The 23,035-nt window shown below is 37.1% G+C and overlaps 1 protein-coding gene across 1 annotated transcript in view; it reads right to left on the bottom strand.

Annotated features, from left to right (window-relative positions):
- FOLH1 (folate hydrolase 1) overlaps positions 1-23,035 on the bottom strand; it is a 70,650-nt gene that overhangs the window by 7,070 nt on the left and 40,545 nt on the right. Inside the window, exons 10-18 of the mRNA XM_065936829.1 lie at positions 22,307-22,426; positions 18,936-19,018; positions 17,859-17,922; positions 14,857-14,924; positions 12,328-12,419; positions 9,846-9,936; positions 7,250-7,514; positions 6,911-6,992; positions 2,102-2,194 (exon numbers count right to left, since the gene is read on the bottom strand). Of these exons, the coding sequence (XP_065792901.1) occupies positions 2,102-2,194; positions 6,911-6,992; positions 7,250-7,514; positions 9,846-9,936; positions 12,328-12,419; positions 14,857-14,924; positions 17,859-17,922; positions 18,936-19,018; positions 22,307-22,426 (958 nt within the window). The remainder of the gene's footprint in view (positions 1-2,101; positions 2,195-6,910; positions 6,993-7,249; positions 7,515-9,845; positions 9,937-12,327; positions 12,420-14,856; positions 14,925-17,858; positions 17,923-18,935; positions 19,019-22,306; positions 22,427-23,035) is intronic.

Genomic DNA, 23,035 nt, shown 5'->3' on the forward strand with positions numbered 1-23,035 from the left:
TATGAAGTATGTGATAATTAACTATATCTTGAGTTTAGACAATGAGTTAAAGTGGCTCAGAGCAACAAAAATGATGACAATGATAGCAACAGCAGCTTTTCACCTACTATGCATCACACTTGGCATTAAATTATTAACCTATAATTTTTCTAAAGGGCTTCCCTGGTGGCTCAGTAGGTAAAGAATCCGCCTGCAATGCAGGAGACTGCCTGCAACATAGCAGCCCCGGGTTTGATCCCTGGGTCAGGAAGATCTCCTGGAGAAGGAAATGGTAACCCACTCCAGTATTCCTGTCTGGGAAATGCCACTGACAGAGGAGCCTGGCAGGCTACATTTCATGGGGTCGCAAGAGTAAGACATGACTTAGCGAGTAAACCATCATAAGTTTTCCAATTCTTGAAAATAAATTCTACAAAATTGATATTAGCATCTTAAAGAGGAGGAAATTGAGGTATGGGAAATGAAGTGATAAGTCTCAGTGTATATTGTAAAGAAGTGATGACTTCAAAATACCATTCTATCTTCTGGAATGCAGCACAATAGGGTCTCATTTGTGACCCAGCCAATCAATTACTGTATGGGCTTCCCTGGTGGCTCAGAGGTAAAGAATCTGCCTGCCATTTCAGGAGACGTGGGTTCAGTCCCTGGGTTGGGAAGATCCCCTGGAGGAGGGCATGGCAACCCACTCCATATTCTTGCTTGGAAAATCTGTGGACAGAGTAGACTATGGGGCTGCAAACAGTTGGACGTGACTTAATGACTAACAACAGTAACCACAACTTGTCACTGTTTTTCTCCTACTTAAAAAAGAAGTCATGCTGCAATACCCAGAATCAAGTGAGAATCATTAAAAACAGTTTTGTAACATTCAACATGAGCTTGGAAAAACGTGCTGTTTTACTGAAGGAGCTAGTGAAAGTGAAAGCGAAGGTCATTCGGTCGTGTCCAACTCTTTGCAACCCCATGGACTATGCAGTCCATGTAATTCTCCAGGCCAGAATACTGGAGTGGGTAGCCTTTCCCTTCTCCAGGGGACCTTCCGCCAGCTGAGCCACAAGAGAAGCCCAAGAATACTGGAGTGAGTAGCCTAGCTGCTTCTCCAGCGGATCTTCCTGACCCAGGGATTGAACCGGGGTCTCCTGCATTGCAGGCGGATTCTTTACCAACTGAGCTATGAGGGAAGTGCATATAATAACCCTGGAAGAGAAGGACAAGTTCCAGAGTAAAAAGACAAGGAAAGGGGTACAGTGCTGCCGCCAGGGGGAGACCATTCACTCTGTTTGGGTGACACCCTTAGTCTCAATTCCAATTCTTCACAAATAATCCCTGGACAGAAAGATGGGGTCGTTTCTGGCTGGCCAATGACCTAATTCTTTCTGAATTCTTAGTAAGATCAACCTGGGGACAGTTGATGTTTATCAGAAATAATTAGTGATTATCAAAAATTAGGGGAAAAAACTGAATATCAACATTAAGACAGTAAATGCTGCTGCTGCTGCTAAGTCGCTTCAGTCGTGTCCGACTCTGTGTGACCCCACAGATGGCAGCCCACTAGGCTCCCCCGTCCCTGGGATTCTCCAGGCAAGAACACTGGAGTGGGTTGCCATTTCCTTCTCCAATGCATGAAAGTGAAAAGTGAAAGTGAAGTCGCTCAGTCATGCCCGACTCTTAGCGACCCCATGGACTGCAGCCTACCAGGCTCCTCCATCCATGGAATTTTCCAGGCAAGAGTACTGGAGTGGGGTGTCATTGCCTTCTCCGGAGACAGTAAATAAGTATATATTTATTATGCCTTATGTATATGCATAAATACACATTTAAAATAAAATAAAAAGAGGCTAAAGTTTATGAATACCAAAGGGGAGATTTTTATTTTCTACTTCTGACTTTCTCAGTCTTCTAAATTTCCTACAAGGAGCATATACTCTTTTATATACAAAAACAAACAAAAAAATAGATAATAAAGACCTGTAGTAATCATTTTATATAAATAAATAATATTTACCATTTACTACATATGTTTTGGAATTTTTTGTTTGCAAGAAATCAAATACATTTTTGCCACACTTATTAAAATGAAGAGCCATATTTTCATCCTTACCTATAGAAAGGCCTGTCTGGTAATCCTAAAGGATCAGTAAATGCTCGTTCCAAAAACATCAGTTGATCATTCATAATTCTTAATAATATTGGGCTAGAAAAGGAAAGGCATAAGTTGCAGCTTCATGAAAATATGTGCACTACCCAGCAAACTAAACGTTCAAAACGAAACTAAACACGGCTAATTTTAAATTCCTATAACATGCGAATTAAGAACAGTAGCATGCATAGTTATATTTCTTTAAATCCCATAAAGTAATATTCTCCTGAGGCTTATAATTAGGTCCGAAAGAAAGAAACAGACATCATATATTAATGCATGTATGAGGAAACTAGAGAAACGGTACAGATGAACATACATTAGAGAGTGTAGGGGATGAAGTGTGGATCCAGGGGCATGGGCAGGAAGGCATGGATGAACTGGGAGATGAGGACTGACACACATACCTTACCATGGATAAAACAGAAGGCTACTGGGGACAGCTACAGAGTTCAGTTCAGTTCAGTGCTCTCTGCTGACCCAGATGGAGGGGACGGGAGCAGGGTTGAGAGGGAAGTCCAAGAGGGAGTGGCTATATGCATACATATAGCTGATTCATTTCTTTGTACAGCAGAAACTAACACAACACAAAATTGTAAAGCAACTATATCCCCAATTTAAAAAACAAACCAAAAAACTGAAAATGTTCAATGTGCCAATGGAAAAAATTACAGTAATTTTTATTTACACTGAAATAACTAACTATAAACCTAGGTATTCAAATAATAGGCAAGACTTTTTCATTTTAAATATCCTAATAATCTGTTCATAGAAGTCATTTAAATATTGAAAAGGATTAGCATATTAATGTTTAGTAGGGTGCCTAGAGAATTATATTTATCAAATGATGGCTATTTAATACTTTATTGTTTTTAAAGACAGACCTACATGAACACAGGGGTGTTGCTTATTTCCTCCTTTCAACAAAATTTGAATGCCTGCGAGGTATCAGACTCTTCCTGCTTACAGAGTTCACATTCCAAAGTATGCAGGAGAGTGTTACTGTAATAAAAATGCCTCAATACAACTGACAATTTATCAGCAATTCTGGAGCAGGGCAGCAATATGTTGTTACATTCAACATATTGTCATAATTTAGTCAACTAATGAAAAATAATCATTACCATAAGGAATCAAATTACTTTATATAAAAATTGAATTATCTCTAGCTTTGTTATGTCTTAGTTTTAATAAGAAAACTATGTGCCCATTACTATTCTGAATGTTTATAAAATATATTCCTTTTAATCGTCTGAGCAATCCTTCAAGTTATGCATGAATAGCAGCCCCATTCCATAGATGAGATATTCAGATTCAGTAGAGAAATAACTTGCCCAAGTTCACATCTAGAAAGTTTTAGAGTGAAATAGGAGCTCAGTGGGCTTCCCAGGTGGTGCTAGTGATAAAGAACCCACATACCAATGCTGGAGATGTAAGAGACATGGGTTCTATCCCTGGGTCAGGAAGATCCCCTGGAGGAGGGTGTAGCAACCCACTCCAGTATTCTTGCCTGGAGAACCCCCATGGACAGAGGAGCCTGGCGGGCTACAGTCCATGGAGTCACACAGAGTTGGAACCAATTTAAGAGACCCAGCAGCAGCAGCAGGAGGTCAGTACTATTCCTTCAACTGCAGTACGTCAACAAAAGGCAAATCGAATAATTAAAGGCCACAGAATTTGGATATGAACTATTTTCAACATTCATTTAGCGTCAAGAACTCAAGTTATGTGATAGGATAAAGGTAAACCATGGGCACAGACTTTACCTGTGAACAGTCCACATTAACTAATAAAGAGGAAAACTGCATGAACCATAATTTCAATAAGGTATCCCAAGTTTCTGAACCAAATTCATAAAGCATTGCTAAGAACACAGAAACTCATGTGGATACACACACACCCTCCATTCAGATGTTCCTTGTTCAGCGCAGTAAGTCGCTTGAGTCGAGTCTTACTCTGTGCGACCCTATGGACTGTATCCCGCCAGGCTTTTCTGTCCCTGGGATTTTCCAGGCAAGACTACTGGAGTGGGTTGCTACTTCCTACTCTCAGGGATCTTCTTGACCCAGGGTTCGAACCTGAGTCTCTTGCGTCTCCTATCTCCTACGTTGGCAGGCAGATTCTTTACCACTAGCGCCACCTTGCAGGGTTCAAACTAAAACATCCCTGGGAGGTAAACGCTCAGAGCACCAGACGTATGTGAATAGGCTCTATTTCCACCAGAAGTATGCTGGCCTCCCTACAGAGACTGGAGGCGGCTAGGTCTTGAAGTTGAAAACTCGGTCTTGGTACCATAAAGGTACCAAGAAGTCAACACTCTGTTTTTTTCAATGGGTTAAGACATGGATTGAAGAAAAGCAGGATTCAAGAAGTGTCTCTTCCACAGATTTCAAAGTTTGGTTGAGAAATTCTACATCCACCTTATTTTAGCCAGCACTTACTCTTATTATGTACAAACCACAGCTCCACATGTTTCAGGGTATGCATACATAATATAGAGATACAAATGGTACCTTAACTATCAGTTAGAGATGGTAAAACAAATCCAGAAATACTCAAGGAAGTGAAAGCCCAGTGTGCTAGATTACCATACTATGCCATCAGGCAGTTCCCCCACAAGGAAGAAACATCATTTAATGACACTTAACATCATTTAATGACAGAAAATCAGCTTTATAGACTGGAGTGGGTTGCCACTTCCTACTCCAGGGGATCTTCCCAACTACAGTGTTTGACTTTACTCCAAAATTTATTTATCATTGGTTATTTTTACTTAGATAAAAATTCAAAAAGAATTATAAAGTATAAGGGAAAAAAATCTTCACATTCACCCAAGGATAACATGATTATTATACTAACTGCTTTCTTATAATATTTTCTCTTATAATATTTTCTTATGATATATTATAAGATATATAATATAATATTATATATAATATATAAGATATATAATATAATGTAATATAATATAATATTATTATATTATAATCTTATATAATATATATTATATATTATATTATATATAATATATATAATATGTAATAATATAATATAATCTTATAATATAATCTTATATAATATATAATCATATATATTATAATAATATATATTATATATTAAATATAATAGAATATTTTCTCTTATATTTTTTCTTATAACATTTTCTCAATAAAATAGTGTATATGAACAATTTTATGATCTTTTTATTTGCTTAACATATTATCTTAATAAACTTCTTTTTATAATTATCAATTTTAATGTTTACAAAATGTTTAAATTGGTGGACATCCGATTGTTTAGTAACTTCAGTCCTCATAGGTATTAAGGCTGCTTTGAGTTATTTGATATTGTAATTTGAATTTTTCTATGAGAAGCCATTTCATTCCCTCAAACTTGAGACCCTTTCCTGAAGGAAAAAATTTCAAGAAACAGAAATACTATGGCAGAGTATAAGAACACTGTCATTGCTCTAGAAATTGTAACAGTATATACTTATGTTCTTTAATTGCTTAAAGCAGCAGCGATTTCAATGCGATCAGAAAAAGTAAAGCACAAGGGCATCAGCTTCAGTGTACTGCCTACAGCAATTTGCACAAACAAATTTTAAATTGCTATTCACTTGATATGAAAATAATACATTTTCATTTGTGGTTTTGGAATTACTAGTAAATTTGAATTTTTTTCCTGTTTCTGTACAGATGATATGTTATTTTTGAATTCTCTTGTCTAGTGTCAATATTCCCCACTTTGTCTTTTGGATCCTCATCAGTTTTCAAAAACAAATTTTTATAATATCTGTATTACCCCCGTTCATATTTTCTGTGTTTTTATTACCCACCATCCAAATTTTCCAGTCTTTTATCTTTGATTTGGATTATTAGTTTTCATATTGTAAACCATTTTAATATTCTCAAATCTGACTGCATTATCATTTCTAGACTTTGAATCTCATTTCTAAGATATTTCAATTTTTACTAAAAAATTCTTCTATACCTGTTGTTTATCTTTGCATAGAATGTGAAGTGAGAGTTTGGATTCACTTTTTTTTTTACCAATTCCTGAAAAAGTTCATACAATATTATTATTATTGAATACTTTTCTTATTTGATTTTAATGTATCCTTCATTACAAATACTTCCTTATATATCACTGGTCTAACTTTTGATCTGTCTGCACTCTCTCTTTCCATGTACTCTTGCATCAGTCCCCAAGGATTTGATATTTGTATCATCATTATATATTTAATTGATATTTACTCTCAAAATTCTACCTTTTGGAAAAAAAAGAATGGCTTTATCTTATTTGCTACTCTGGATACAGAGAATTTTTCCAGGTGGCAGTGGAGATTATGAAGTGTTTGTGGGAGTAGTGACATTAAGAAGAGGGAAGAAGAAGGTGTGTTTTAGGGAAAGAAGAGTTTGGTTGAAATATGATGTACAGATGTTGAAACAACAAGAAAAAAACAAGAAAATGATGGGGACATATGGTGAAGGACCCTTCAACGTTAAGGTGGAAATGTTACAACTACTCAGAGTTCAGAGTAACGGAGGCACCAGCATTTCTCAACAGCACATATGTCATCTAAATGTCAAAAATACATCTTTAAGAGATACGGCAGCCCTATATAGGGTGTGTTAGAATAGAAAGAAAGCAGAAAAACACTTTCCAAAGATAGTTCAACAACAAGACGTCAACTAGTATTTCTTTTTTATTATATACAGTGCATGCATAGCATATCTATCTGTCTCTCTGTATATATGCAGAACATACTTGTTTTTATCCAAGTCTTGCAGTCTCTCACTGAAATTAGAAGCAATCTCTGTAAAATTCTTCACTGCAGAAAAGAGTGAATCTAAAAGAGAAATTAGAACCTAATGAAACAGCATTGCTCTGTAGTTTAAACAAGGGGAACCATACAGGAAGCTGTTCCCTTTTGTCTAACAAGGTGTTTATATTTTGTATATTGCAAGATAGGTATCAGAGGGAACATTTATATGCATAAAATATTTGATCATGCGCAATAGCAATAAATAACAAATGGACCTGAGGTAAGTCATTACATTTTAGAGATTATAGGTTGAGAGTTTTGAAAGAGGAAAGCTAGCATACCAAATGACACGCTGTATGTTTTCATTTCTTGTGGATGCTTCATTGAAATATTGTAGATTTTATCAGCGTACTTTCTCAAAACAACAGCATAATCTCGACAGTCGAAGGGCAGCACTATGGAATTGGCTATTTCGAAGATGATTCCACCTCTAACCTGGGCCACAGTGAGGTGATACTTAAATGCTGGATCATAAAATTTTTCCACTAATTCATACGTTTCATAAATACTATGATACAGAGGATAGCTGCTGAATTTGCTTGTTTCCTACAAAAAAAAAAAAATGCAAAGAAATCCAAAATGTATCCCTTGTAAGATAACTTATATAAAATACATGGTATCACAGTTACTGTTAGTATTAGTAAGACTGTTTTTGTCAGTAATGAATAAAGGAAGTATCTAAGTACTTCAATAAGCCACTTACTAAATGTTTATTATTATATTATTAAAACCTGCCCCAGGTTTTCACTAGTAAAAAAAGTATGTGTATATAACATAAACAATACTGCAAAAATGATCTTGGAAGAAACCTAACATTCTTGCCTTTAACAGGAGATGTAAAAATCTTCCTCAAATAAAGACGAGATAATGCTGCATTTGTGTGAAAATAATTTAAGAAGACAGAGAATTGTTAGAAGCAAGAAAATAAGCATGATTTATTATATACAGCAATGGTGCAAACTGTTTACTGACTGAAATTCCATGAATGAGTAATTTTGTGACAAGCAGTGTGCTGATGAGTGAGAGTCTAAACATAGTTGAGGGTTCAGTAGTAGATCTGAAATCTCACTAAAGAGACAAGTAATGCTCAGACCGTTATAAGAATACAAGAACATACACAAAAGGCAAGAGGGAACAACTTTTCAAATTCTGAGTTGCTGATTTATGCCTTTCGCCCATTTTTTAAAGATGCTTTTTTTTTTTTTCTTTTTTCACTGATATCATAGAACACTTTACATAGAGGTATGTTGAGAGTGGGACTCAGGAATTAGCTTGCCAGAGTCTGAATCCACGCTTCAGAATTTACTACCCCAAATAACTTCAGGAGTTTATTAACCCCAGAGTTTACCAACCTTTCCTGGCTGCAGTTTGCTCCTAAGAAAATACAGATGATATTAACATCTACCTTCATCACCAACCCCAGTGGTGAGAGATTTTCTCTCTGGGCAGAATAACCAACCCAAGACAAAAGACTACAGATCCTCAGTGTTAGCTCTCTCCCAAAGAAGCAACCAGAACAGGCACTCTCAGTCCCTCTGTTGTGAAGCTTCCCCCTCAACAGGCATCACCCCCGCATATGAGCTTTCTCTAGCCTCACTCCCAAATAAGACAGACTGCCAAAGACGGCCAGGCATTTGAAGACATCTTTTAACTTGAAAGCTATAGATCCAGCCTGCAAACTAGAATAAAATCATGTCAGAGTAAGGAGGTACTACAGGGAATGGAGGGAAACTTAATAAAAAGGAATAAATGAATGACAGAGTTGAAGAAAACATTGCTGAATGTAAAAAAAGACACAGGAATGCAAGAGAACAGATAAAGGCATTGGGAAAGAATCCCCCAGAGGCTAAACAAATTCATAATAGTTTGAGAAAGAGAAAAGAGGGAATAATCAAAGATAAAACATTTCCTCCAACTACAATTCATAGGTTTCCAGAACAAAGGGTATAACTTGTACCCAGTTTAGCATATTAAAATATGACATAATACGCATTTGTTCACAAAGAACAACACAGTCATAAAGAGTAGATACTAAAATTTTCCTTTAAAAATAAAAAGCAAGAAACAACAGATCAGGGAACAAATAACATCTCTCAGCAGGCTGGGAGACAATAAAGGAATAAGATCAAAATTCTAAGGGTACAGAATTTGCAACAAAACTTTGCTTCCCAGTCAAATTATTGAAGACTTCGTGTGTAGTATAATAGGCATGCAAGGTATTTAGCTTTTGTTTACTCTTTTCAAGAAGTGCCTGAAAGATGTGATTCAGAAAAAAAATGGTGAGTAAATAAGAAAAAGGAAGACATAAAATCTGGGAAACAGAAAATCCAAAGTATGAGTGAAATGAAGATGTTCTCAGCTGTCTTTTAAAATTTAGGCAAAAACTGTGCCACAGGCAGAAAGAATAACCAGAGAACCCAGAGGAGCAGAAGAACCCCAACAGGGAAAATGAACTCTGCCGGATCACCTGATGAGCCTGAATATACTAAAAGTTTGTAGATACATGGAGGAAAAAAAAAATGTCTTCTAATCAACAAGCATAGCACAAATATGATATTGAAAACAATGCCATGAAGGAAAGTATTTGGGGGTTGGGAGAGGAAGTGACATAAGAGAACTGAATGCCTAGCTTCCCTAGAAAGAAGTAAATGGATAATACCTAAAACTGAAAAAGAAAGAAATAGCAGAAGTATATGATTGCAAACATGCAGACAGACATCAGAAGAAACCAATTAAACATGGGAAGAATTCTAAGTTGCTGAACAAAATCAGGGATGGAGCGAGCATGGTGCTTAAGTCACTTTTATTGATCCAGAATTATTTGTTTAGCTAAAATATATTCATAATTAATCCTGAAGAAATTATTAATAGACTTACCCAATCTTTAGTATACCTTGCTCTGCCTGAAGCAATTCCAAGTCTTTGGAAGAACACTTCAAAATCATTTCCAGATCCTAATTTGCTAATCCTTTTAGAGATAAAATACAGGATTATTTGAGTAACTTCTTCACTGAATACATATTGAAATGAATTAAACTAAATCTCCACTCAATACTATAAATACAAATTTTAGATATATTGCCTTTAGAGAAGCAGCAAAAAAAAGGGGGGGGGAATGTCATTTTTTATCTCAAAATATCTACTTCCATAAGACTATTTTGCGGAGGGGTGATCATTGTTCTTTTGAGTTTCTGGACCCAATTCCAACCTGTTTATGTGGGGAGGGGAGGGTTTCCCACACCGACAGCACATAATTCTCCAGGACACCAGCTGGGTGTTCTACAATTCAACTCAGTTCTGTCCACATGGAGGTAGTGTCAGGTCCCGGACATGAAGGGCTCACCACCAGAGACTGTCCCACCCCTCCCACTCAGAATCCTGTGCCTCTGACCAACCGCTACCGAGAGCAGGGTCCCACAAGCCCCTCCTTGGATTGGCCAGAGCAGCTCACAGGACCCAGAGAAGCATTTACTTACTAGATCACCGATTCATAGTTTAAAATTATAACTCAGGAACAGCCAGATGCCAGAGATGCATAGGATGAGGTATGGGAAAGGGGTCAGAACTCCCAACCCTGCCCAGGCTCACCACTCTTCCAGCACCTCCACATGCTCACCAGCCAGGAAGCTCCCCCAAACTCTAGAGTTCTGAGGCTTTATGAAAACCTCAGGACATGGTCATAATCAGTTAAGCTATTGGACATTGGTGACTGGGTCAACCTCAGGCTGCCTCCCTTCCAGAGAGGTTGAGGGCCAGATTGAGACTTACAATCCTCAAATCACTTGATTGTTTCTCCCGGCAACCAGTCCCCACTTTAGGTATGGGTCCGTGTTACCTCATTAACAAAACAAAAGATACCTTTGTCCCTCTCACTTCTTAGAAAATTCCACGGATTTTAGGAGCTATTTAAGAGAATCAAGAAGACCAAATATGCACTTACTATGAATCACAATTGTATTTCACTATTTAAAAAAAAAAAAAAAAAGATTCTTGAAGTTAGTATTTTCCTCCACTGACTTATTTTATTATCTATATTTGTTGTACATGATACAGTTAAAAGAATCAGAAAATTTTCAGATAACTCAGATTTAAATCCTATCCTTAAAAATTTAAATTATTCATACTGTTATCTTAATCTCAAACTACTGAGACATTTATTCTTCATCCCTTGCTTGTGAAAATATGGCTAAACCTGATATGATGTCTATATTCTTCTCAGCGTTACCAAAATATTGCATGATGTTCAGAAAAAAGGAAATTTATTAAGCAGCAAGAGGACAGACTTAGGCACCATGTGCATAAACTATTCAAAAGAGAATCACATTTTGATGGCCTACAGATTTAATTTCAAAACACATACCCATACTTTGTAAGCAGACAGGGTCGGGGGTCCCTAGAAAAAGAGAACTAGGTTTGGCTTTCTTGACATAAGACAACTCACTTTTGATCTAAGCCATTTTGTGATAAAGCCCTGGTCACAATGCTTATCCCTGAACAAGTCTCAGTAATAAATGATTTTAAGGCAACAAGAAAATTTAGAAACAAAAGCCTTAGGCAAGAGAAGTAACAACAGCAAAGATAATAGGCCCGCTGTAAAGACTTTCAGTTCAGTTGCCATGGCAAATGCTAGCCTAAAGAACATTTCTGAGCTGTTCTGCAGAACGTAAACCCCTGTGTGTGCTCAACCAGATCAGCGGGGAACGACGAGGTTAACCTTCTCTGAACTCAGTCAACTAAAGTTTGGACTTTCTCAGATTTTGTCCCAAGTTTATTACGAATTATACTCTGCTCAAGCCCCTTTCTGAATATGCATGTACTCTTAGCTTAAAACATCTATGATTTTACTGTTCAGGGAGATATTGCTTTGGGAAAGATCCCCAGTGTTTTCCAGGCTACCGTGATGGCTCAGCAAGTAAAGAACCTGCCTGCAATGAAGGAGACACAGGAGATGCAGATTTGATCCCTGGGTTGGGAATATCCCCTGGAGAAGGAAACAGCAACCCACTCTAATATTCTTGTCTGGGAAATCCCATGGACAAAGAAGCCTGGTGGGCTACACCCACAGTGGGTCACAAAGAGTCATACAGGACTGACGAAGCACACCCAACGTTTTCCAAACTTGCTGCAAATCATTCATCCTTCCATCTCCAGTTCTTTGACTTGGTTGTGTCTTTTGGCTCTACATCCCCTGAGAGGCAAACTCAGTTTTCAGGTGACAATTTTATTTGTGAACCTAAGCATTGCTTAATCTTTATCAGATGTTAGAGAATTTTAAACTTTTATTATTTATTAAAAGAAGCTATCCTTTATTTTTGACACAATTCCTTACTAAATTCCGTACAGAGTTCTGTTTGTTTACCTTGGCAAGTCACTGAATTCAGGGGAAGGACTTTTTTCATTCCAGCTCTCAAAAAGAGACTTGCCTTCAAAACCTTCATCAGGACTTCGGAGCTACATGAGTTAAACGGGGGGAAAAAAGAGAGTATACTTATAAATCAGATGTTTCAAAATCTAAATATCTTTTAACCAGGGAATGAGTAGTTAAATCATATTAAGGAAAATATGAAAAGCAATTCATACATTAGCAGTCATTAAGAATTACAGCACTGAGTTTCTGATGATATGGGAAAATGTTACTATACATAATACACCTATTATAAAAAAAATACATGGAGTGTATGGAAAGAAAGGATACACCAAATTATTACCAAGTCATTAAATTCAGATGAATGGTCATATTATAAGATTTTTTCAATCTATTCTTCTGAATTAAAGGAGGCTACTTTCAAAGATCCATTCCTTCTCCTCTTAAAAAAAAATGAAAAGGAACAAGCTGGTTAAGGGAAGACTTTTGTTTTGTTTTAACATTGCTTTGTGCCAACAAGGATGTCAAAGTCATTAAATAATACATAAGAAAATAAATGCAATAATATTTCACTTAGTTGAGTGTATACTGTATTTATGTTAAACACAGGGCTTTAATGAATTTTTAGATTTTACAGATAAGAAAACTAAGGGAGTAAAATATGCCTTACTACTGAATGTGCGTTTCAGAGCATTAAATGTTATGCCAAAACATTTAGCACACTAAATTGTAATTAATATTCCACTACTATTGTTAATTGACTAATATATGGTATAAAAAGCTTTTATTTTGTATTTAATAAAAGTCCTATGATCTTTTTTTTTTAACAGATTAAACTCAAAAAAATTTATAGACTACTTATGCTGTGGAAGACTTTTTGTAGATGCTAGCAATACAAAGTGTAATAACACATGTTACATATCATCTACTAGTGGGAACTGTAAATAAAAGTGTGGATTTCATGTGCTAGGCACTATAATACAGGGATGTGCAATGGTCAATGTGAACACAATTAAATTTACACAAGTATGAGGTAAAATGTCAGTATGTAAAGCAACAAAATAACTTCACTCAAGCTTATAAATTTACCCAAAACTTTTTGCTACAAATGGCAGAAACATTCGATTTATTTTAGGAAATATGAATTTTGAATAATGTAGAAATATATTACTAGATTGCTTAGTTTATCACTAAAATTTGAAATACTGCAAATCATCTTCTCAAAATAAACAAAACATAATTTTTAAAAATCCAAGATTACCAAGTATCACATAATTTCAAACCTAACCTAGAAGTAGTGTTTTTGCATTTGTCACAGAGAACCACCAACCCACCTGGTAAGCAGATATAACTGCCAAGCTTCCTTAGCATTGATTTTAAATTCCATAAATGGTGGAATTCTCTGAGATGCAATGTTTCCAGTATTTAATTTTGTAAACACATCCCAGGAATTGATTAAAAACTACAGATCCTGCAGGAACTCTTAAGGAACATACAAATAGATTAGTGCCAAATTAAACTTTTCCACTCCTACTGGAAATGTCAATAAATTAAATTCCATGCTTGTTAAACCAAAGCTTAACCATATGTTTAGGGTCTATGTAAAATCCCTACTTCAGGGAAACAAATGTTTTTCTTAGTAAATACTTCAGTTGGTAATTCTGTTAAGTGAAGTCACTCAGTCATGTCCAACTCTTTGTGAACCCATGGACTATAGCCCACCAGGCTCCTCCATCCATGGAATTTTCCAGGCAAGAGTACTGGAGTGGGTAGCGTTAGCTCTTTGTTAAATAATCAAGTTTTTTTTTTTTTCCTTTTTCTGTTCAAAGCAGGTAAATAGCAGTAAAAACAAAAATCTACCAAGCAAAAGCTCATTCATTATGACTAACTCTAGGACCAGAGGCTTTATGGGGCAGGAGAACTAAAATGAAGAGCTGCCTGTCAGTCCTGCAGGAATTCAGACACTACCAGGTTCAGTATCTCGGGCTGCTGTCAGAGGGAATAAGGCAACTTTAGCTCAGGGGACTGAAAGCCACAGCAGGAAATCATGAACTGAGTACATTCAATTCATGTACTCCAGGCTCCGTCCCAGGAGTCTGCATGTGGTGATTTACTTACTCTTTCTCAGCCAGTTAGAAATACCAGCTTTTCTTGAGTCCCGATTAACCGGTATCATATTAAAGAGTAAACATCAGTTTTAAAACTAAGAAGCTAAACCACAGGACTTGGTCACGGCGCAGCTACTGAACAAGCTGTGTGACTTCAATGGCTAATGCTTTTTGAGCTCTGTTTTCTCATTCTCAAATGGATACGGCATACGCAATGCTCCCCACAGACTGCCTCAGACTGGTGTGGGAAGAAAGGGCGGTGTGCACCCACCATCTATAAGACGTTTCTAGGAGTGGATCTTTGCTATGTGAAAAAAAAAAGTTATAAAACAACAGCTGTTCGACATAATAGACATAAAAATGCCACCTCAGGAAAACATTTATAGAACTTAAAATTCCACGTAATTATTTTTACCTCCTTTGTTAGGTTATATACCAAGCTGTACATAAGCGGGGTACAATCAACTCTCAGAGTGTAGTTTCCTGAAAGACAAGAAGACTGTTTTCTATTTCATTACTTTATTTTATTCTTCCATTCAAAGACCATTGCTAGCTCCTTAGCCAGAATGACCCTTTTAAAATCTGACTGGGACTTGCGTGGCAGTCCAACGGTTAGGAAACTGCATTTCTACCGCAGGAGGCACAGATCTGATCTCAGACCAGAAGCTAAGATCCCACGAACCCTGAGGTGCAGCCAAAAATAAATAAATAGGATTCAAATCCGGTCAGAACTTTCCAACTCATCCCTGGCTAAAATTCATCCTCACCTTGACCCTTGGTGCAACACATGAAACAATCTTCAATCACCTCTCACCTTTCCAAAACTTTACCTTCTACTCTGCCAAAGCAAATGTTCCATACAACAGAGATGATGAATGTACTTCCCTCACAGGATTACTGTGTCAAATAAACGTTTATATTTAAAGCTTTACTTTAAAACATTTAAAGTAAATGTTTATATTTAACAGCATTTGCCGTTGATGGCACTTTGAGCTAAATTTTATATATGAATGTCAACATGATAGAAACACCCCAAACAGGATAGTAGTGTCTTTGAAGAGAGAGTTATTTCAGAATGGTTTCAGTAGGAATTTTTTCTTCGTAAATTTTGCATCTTAACATTAGAAAGCCAATACATGATTTACTATATTATTTGAGAAAGGAGCAGTTAATAAAATTTTAAATACATAACAAAGTGAGAAAAGCTGTGTTCCAATCACAGACTAATGGGGGTGTTATTTGCTTTTGATCCTAAAAAGGATCGGGAGACAACAAAAGAGCATTAACTCAGAATGACATGATCAGCAAAATCCACAGATTAAAAAAATGCATTAAAATCTTAAAAAAATAGCAATAGAATGTTATTCTACTTTTGAAGAATACATGTTTGGAAAATTTCTTCTGTGTGACAAGGTATTTCATCTTCCTAAGTGTTTAAACAAGGATGATAATAATCCAAGTTAACATTTCTGAACATTAACCCTGTGCAAGGGACAACTCTGGGAGTTTTGTAATTATTAACTTCTTCTCCCTTACAAGACCCTTTGAGATATGTGATCTTAGTAACTCTACTGCGACCTGAGAAAATTGACACAGAGAGCAACAATCTGAGGTCACGTAATTAAGAAGTAGCAGGGCCAGATATAAGCCCAACCCCTGAGCCGCTAACTAAGGAAAGTCAGAGGAAGGAGGGGAAGATAACCGAAATGCACTAACTTAGGAGACAAAGCAGCTCAGATATATGGACAAAGAAGAAAGTGTAAATGCCAATGTGCCTCCATCATGTGCAATGTCCCGACTATTTTTGACATGGCAGACTTACTAATAAACTAAATAAAATATTCTATAGTCCACCCTTCATTCATTTACACATTCATTTGTTGCACCCATGCAAATGACATTTATTTAATGAGACATTAAGAATCCAGGGATGAAGAAGTATGATCCCACCTGTTCCTGGTGGAAGAATATAGTCTAGAAAGGGAGGCAGTTTGTAAAACAAATAATTACTTAATAATGGCAGTGATGAATATTACAATGATATAGTTTCCTGGGGGAAAAAGTGGCATTCCTAAGGAGACTCTAAGAATTAACAGATGGTGTGTTGAACAGCAATCTGAGGATAGAGAACAACAGTCACAGTGGCTGACAAGGAACAGAAAGATGAGCAGGGCTATGGTGTAGTGTGATTCATACCCGCTTCCCTGGTGGCTCAGTCGGTAAAGAATCCGCCTGCAGTGCAGGAGACCCGGGTTCAATCCCCGGGTCGGGAAGATCCCCTGACGAAGGAAACAGCAAACCACTCCAGTATTCTTGCCTGGAAAATCTCATGGACAGAGGAGCCTGGCAGGCTACAGTCCATGGGGTCGCAAGAGTCGGACACAATTAGCATCTAAACCATCACCACGGTGCAGTGAGTGACAGTGGACTGTTTGGGTTTCTTGGAAATTGACCTGAGATTGTCTTCATTGGAATCTCTGTTTATCAAAACAAACCCATTCTAAAAGTCCTGCCTTCAATGCTTATCTCATTTCTCAAGCCTTTTCTGAAGTTGCTATCGTTCTGTCCTCTGAATTCCAAGATCAGTACATTAATACCTTTCTGAGAGTACCTGCATATATCAGAATCCTAGACTGACTTATTTTATCATCTATACTCAATCCTGGGCTTCCCTGGTGACTCAGATGGTAAAGAATCTGAATGCAGTGCAGGAGACCTGGGTTCGATCCCTGGGTCGGGAAGATCCCCTGCACGAGGGCATGGCAAACCACTCCAGTATTCTTACCTGGAGAATCCCCACAGACAAGGGAGCCTGGTGGGTTGCAGTCCACGGAGTCACAGAGTTTGACAGGATTCAGGAACTAAGCGCAGCACAGCACATACTAAATCTTAAACTCTGAAGTATTAGACTGTTCTTTATCAACCCCTAATTCTTTTGAAACCTTGGGAAGTTCATTGCATAGAGAGGTGCTTAATAAATGTTTGAACTGAAGAAAAAAAATTTAGAAGAAAAAAATCTTGGTGAAAGACGAAATCTTGGAAGCTACTATCTGTCCTCAAAATGTGTATGCATGCTATGATAATGATAGGAGTTAAACATAAATCATAGCTTTTTGATAGCTCACTCTAAAATTATAGAAATCTCTAGTTCCATGACTGATTTATTCATTTAACAGTCACTGAATTCCTACCACAGATACGGTAATATGCCAGATGAAACAAATCAAAGGGTGCTGTTTCAATAGAGTCCAAATTAGCATCCTCGAGCTCAGAGCTGCCCCGAGCACAGCAAACCCGCAGGAGATTCCCTCACCACCTGTCACCAGATTTCTATTCTTTGTCAGCATGTGATTTATGAACTAAACTGCTGTACTACCAAGATCATATATATTTTCCTATGAAACTGATGATATTCACCTTCTATAGAAGAATCAGCATTGATATAGGCCACACCACGCTCCTGAAGGAGTCTGGAATTTTCCTATAATAAATAAATAAAGTAAATGAATAAATAAACATATAGTCATAACTCCCTTCTTTAAAAAAATGCACATATACATTTACTGTATGGTTTGTGAATGAAGTTGGCCCAAGTTCACCCCAAATTTGACATATATGACTTTCAAGATTTTCAATGTTTGAAAGAATTTGGCAAGAAATAACAAGCAAAACATTTTTAAGACTAAAATTTGAGATGAAACTGTCCACATTCTTAATATGGTGAGCGGAAAAGTTGATTTCTTAATCACACATAATCCTGGAAGCTAAGTTCTCCTGTGTTATGGTACCACCTACTGGTCAAAACCTTAAAACTTTGTTTTCAATTTTAAAACACTGCCAAAGAGTAGCAAGATTTTTTTTGCTAGAAGTGGACTCTGAATCTCCAAAACAAGCAATTTTCTGTGTCCTTTTATTTATCTGTGTCATTTTATTTATAAAAAATAAAGTGAAAAAACATGAAAGTAAGTAAAATAATATGAAAGAGGCAAATCAAAATATTTCAGCTCTTCTTGACACCAGCATAAATCTTCATTTACAGGAATACCATTTTTTTTCTTGGTAAACTTCAAAGAAAATGTAAGCACATGGCTTCTCATAATTTCAAGATAATAGGAGATAAGTAAATATTTATATCATGACTATAAGTTAATGTAATAAATGTTATTTTTGCATATATTTACTTTACCAGCAATGCTTCTATTACCCATAGCCAACAATGTGTGGAGGTAAAATTACTTTGCAAGAAGTCTCATAAATATTCTGTGGTGAGATTTTCCATCTCACTCTTAGCATGATTTAAAGTAGGCCATTATGATATGAGGAAGACAGTACAAGCTGACAAAATTTTTTAACATGAATACATTGTTTCAGACTTTTGAAAAAAGGGTTTGAATATTTTCTTGCTGGAAGGACATTTTTCTTACATTCTTGTGAATTAAATATTATCTGTTTTATTGTTATGAAAATCCATCTTACATCAGATAATAAACTAACCTCTGCCCACTCAGTGGAACCAAAAAGACCAAATTCTTCTGCATCCCAGCTTGCAAACAGAATTGTTCTTCGAGGCCTCCATCCTGAAATATATGTGCATACCTAAGATGGTGATTGCAGCCATGAAATTAAAAGATGCTTGCTCCTTGGAAGAAAAGTTATGACCATTCTAGACAGCATATTAAAAAGCAGAGACATTACTTTGCCAACAAATTTCCGTCTAGTCAAAGCAGTAGTCATGTATGGATATGAGAGCTGGACCATAGAGAAAGCTGAGCACCAAAGAATTGATGCTTTTGAACTATAGTGTTGGAGAAGACTCTTGAGTCTCTTGGACTGCAAGGAGATCCAACCAGTTCAGAAATCAGTCCTGAATATTCATTGGAAGGACTGACGCTGAAGCTGAAGCTCCAATACTTTGGCCATCTGATGCGAAGAACTGACTCATTGGAAAAGACCCAGATGCTGAGAAAGACTGAAGACGGGAGGAGAAGGGGACGACAGAGGATGAGATGGTTGGATGGCATCACTGACTCAATGGGCATGAGTTTGAGTAAACTCCAGGAGTTGGTGATGGACAGGGAAGCCTGGCATGCTGCAGTCCGTGGGGTTGCAAAGAGCTGGACATGACTGAGCAACTGAACTGAACTGATAAAAGCTGGAAAAATGCATAATATAGCCAAGACATCAGCATGCCCAACAGCATAACAGCAAAAATTCATTGGTTACTTAGGAAGGGTGAATTATGGTGATAATCTTAATTTCCTTCTCAATGATTTTAAAGTTGATCTGTAAATACAAAGTAGAGCATTTGTACTGAAAATGGGGGAGGAATATAGACATGGTAAAAATTCTGTGAGATCCAGGGAACTCAAACAGGTGCTCTGTGACAACCTAGAGGGATGGGATGGGATGGAAGGTGGGAGGGAGGCTTAAAAGGGAGGGGACATATGTATACAAATGGGTGATTCGTGTTGATGTATGGCAGAAACCAAAGCAATACTGTGATTATGCTTCAATTAAAAATAAATAAATTTAAATAAATAATTTTTAAAAAATATTCTATGAATTCATAAAACATTCTAATAGGTTTACAATGATTGGCTAAGAATAGGAAGCCATCTGTGGTCTGCAGCTGCCTGGAGTGAAAGAAAGTGCTAGATATAGACTACGCTCTTACAGCCAATAGAACTGAGAGAAAATCCTTTACAATTCTCCCAAGCTGCACTGGCATCACACAAACAATGGTTCAGTATCAGTTGGTTGTGTGACTTCATGCCATTCTTTGCCAGAATCAGTCAACAGAAACTCCGTTCGCAACGACAGGGTCTGCTGCTGCTGAAAAGTACACCATTCAGTAGGAAGGTCATGTGGCTTGGAGTTATAAACACCGACCCTGGAGTTAAACATATCTTAATTCAAGCCCTGGTTCTTCCCCTTACTAGCAATAGGACCAAGGGAATGTTACTCAAACTTGCTAAATCCCTGTTTCAACATCTGTATACCAGGAAGAGCAGAGCAAAGATAAAGATATTCTTTGACTGTTGGGAGGATTAAATGGCATAACAGTTAGAAAGACAGCACTGAACAAGTGCTCCAAACAGTACAAGTTCTCCTTGTTTGAGTACATATTTCATTTGTGCTTATTAAGGCTCAATACCCCTCTGGCTATTGAGTCATTTTTGTTAAGTGTATTAATAGTTATTACTCAAATCCCCGATTAATTATTATTCCTCATCACTGCAGTCTATAGGCACATTCTGTAACTGTCATAGTCATGTTTTATATTTACCACAGGGATCCTTCTTGCAAAATAATGAAACTTTTTGTAATAATATTAAATACAACGTAATTTACAAACTATGTAAATTCTAGTTTCCATAATTCTGTTTTCTTAAAGAATAAGAAAACTGCATGGTAAAAAGAACAGAGCACCCTTAGATTTAATTTCAAAGAGAGATGTCACGGTTTTTTGGACCGGGAGCCAGAAATCTGAATTTCAATCCCAGATTCTGTCACACACCCGCTACACAACCTTGGGTGAATTACTGAATCCTAAACACTTCAGTTAATTTATTTTAGCTTTTTCTTTGTTTTTGGCCATGCTTCACAGCATGTGGGATCTTTCCAACCAGGAATCAAATCTGTGCCCCCTGGAAGCGTGGAGTCTTAATCACTAGACTGCCAGGGAAGTCCATCAGTTAATACATTTGTAAATCGAAATAACTAGGTAAACATCTCCCTGATGCTATGAGTTCAAAACAGATAGCAAATATAATAACATTGTTTCTCTGAGAAAGTAGGTATCATGCAAACATATTTTTACTAAACATAGTTTTACTATTTTCATTGTTGCTAAAAAAAAAAAAAAAAAAGAAAGAAAAATTACGATCACATTTCCAGCCCAGACACCTTGTTTGCAGGAGCAGTAAACAAAGTAGACCTTCTCTTCTCAGTGTGCAGTGTTCATTTTAAAAAACAACCATTTGAACTGAATTTTATTTTGGTTTCATAAAAATGTTCTAAACTGATGGAAGTAATGGTCAGTCTAACAGTACAGTAAAATCTGAAAGTCCATGGGAGAAACCAAAGCTGGACTGTGAGAAAGCAGATATGAAACTTTTGACAGCATCATATTAAGCAAGAAGACCAGCATTTTTCTGACTAAGCTTTCATCTCCTCAATCACTTAGAGCCCTTGACCTGAGGCCTGAGGCTTGGAAGAGACCAAGGAACTCCTGTTCACATTTCTCAGACCAGGACACAATGGCTTATAACCTAATTCTGGTGTCTATTCTGCAGGGAAGAAACCCTTTTCCATCTTCTTTGCTGCCAAAAAAAACCATGAACAGTATAATTCCTTTATTTCAGATTATAATTTAGTATCTAAATATAAATGATGTGAATATTATAATAAATGAATTATTAAAAATAAATATATAAAGGAATAAACAATATTATTAATCAACATAAGGTGGCACAGTTGGTAAAGAATCCACCTCTAATGCAGGAGATGCAGGTTCGATCCCTGGGTTGAGAAAATCCCCGGGAGGAGGATACGGCAACCCACTCCAGTATTCTTGCCTGGAGAATCCCATGGACAGAGGAGCCTGGTGGGCTACAGTCCATGGGGTTGCAAAGAGTCAGACAAGACTGAGCAACTGAACACCAGTAATACAGCTGCTAACTACTGAGAGCTACTCTCTGCTCCTAGCCACTGTGACATAGTGTATGCTACTACTATGATTTAATTTGCATGCAGCCTCTGTGCTGCTGCACACAAACCACTGAGGTGGTGATTTTACACTCACTTTACTGAAGACCAAACTGAGATTCAGAAAAAATGGTCTTTTTACTTTTTGCTTACATTACCTTCTTTCTTCAGCTTTCCAAAACTCCTGACAATTTCATGAACGACAGCTGCTCCACTCTGAGGGTCAATGCCACCAAACACCCACGAGTCCCGGTGACCTCCAAGAATGACGTATCTGTCTAGAAAGCATCATTGCAAAATTACGTGCCAATCCAGGCCAAGAACAGAGCAAACTGCAAACGACTCAACAGCATCTAACACCAGGCACTAAGGACTCAAGACAGCAACATTCCTAAAGACTTACACAAATATATCACTATTCTGCATGTGATGCATGAAGAAAGTATACATGCGATAGGCAAATGTAAACACTTCAATGAATTATAGTAATTATAACTATGTAAGTAATGATAAGTGAATATGAAAGTGTCCTTTTCCACCTCTTTATATATTCTCTGTTATTCCTCTTTTACCGATTTAGTTTCCAGTATTTTCAGAGTAAAAGAATAGAGTGGCCACATAATGAGTTCTCCACTTTCTACTCTTTCTAGTTAGTTTTTAAGGTACAGCTCAAAGATTCCACCTCTCTATAATCTGCTCCCATTTCTACAGGGAGAGGGAATCACACCCCTACCCTACTTTCAGGGCAGTCTTTTCATGTTGATAAAGCATTTACCACACTTAAATGTAGGGGGCTCCTTGTCCCCGGTCTGGGTCTTTTATAAAAATCCCTCCATCCCCAAAGCCTAGCACAGAGCTGGCACAAAACATGTACTCAGTGAGGTTCA

This window comes from Muntiacus reevesi, chromosome 5 (assembly GCF_963930625.1).
Source record: "Muntiacus reevesi chromosome 5, mMunRee1.1, whole genome shotgun sequence".
Lineage (NCBI taxonomy): Eukaryota > Metazoa > Chordata > Mammalia > Artiodactyla > Cervidae > Muntiacus > Muntiacus reevesi.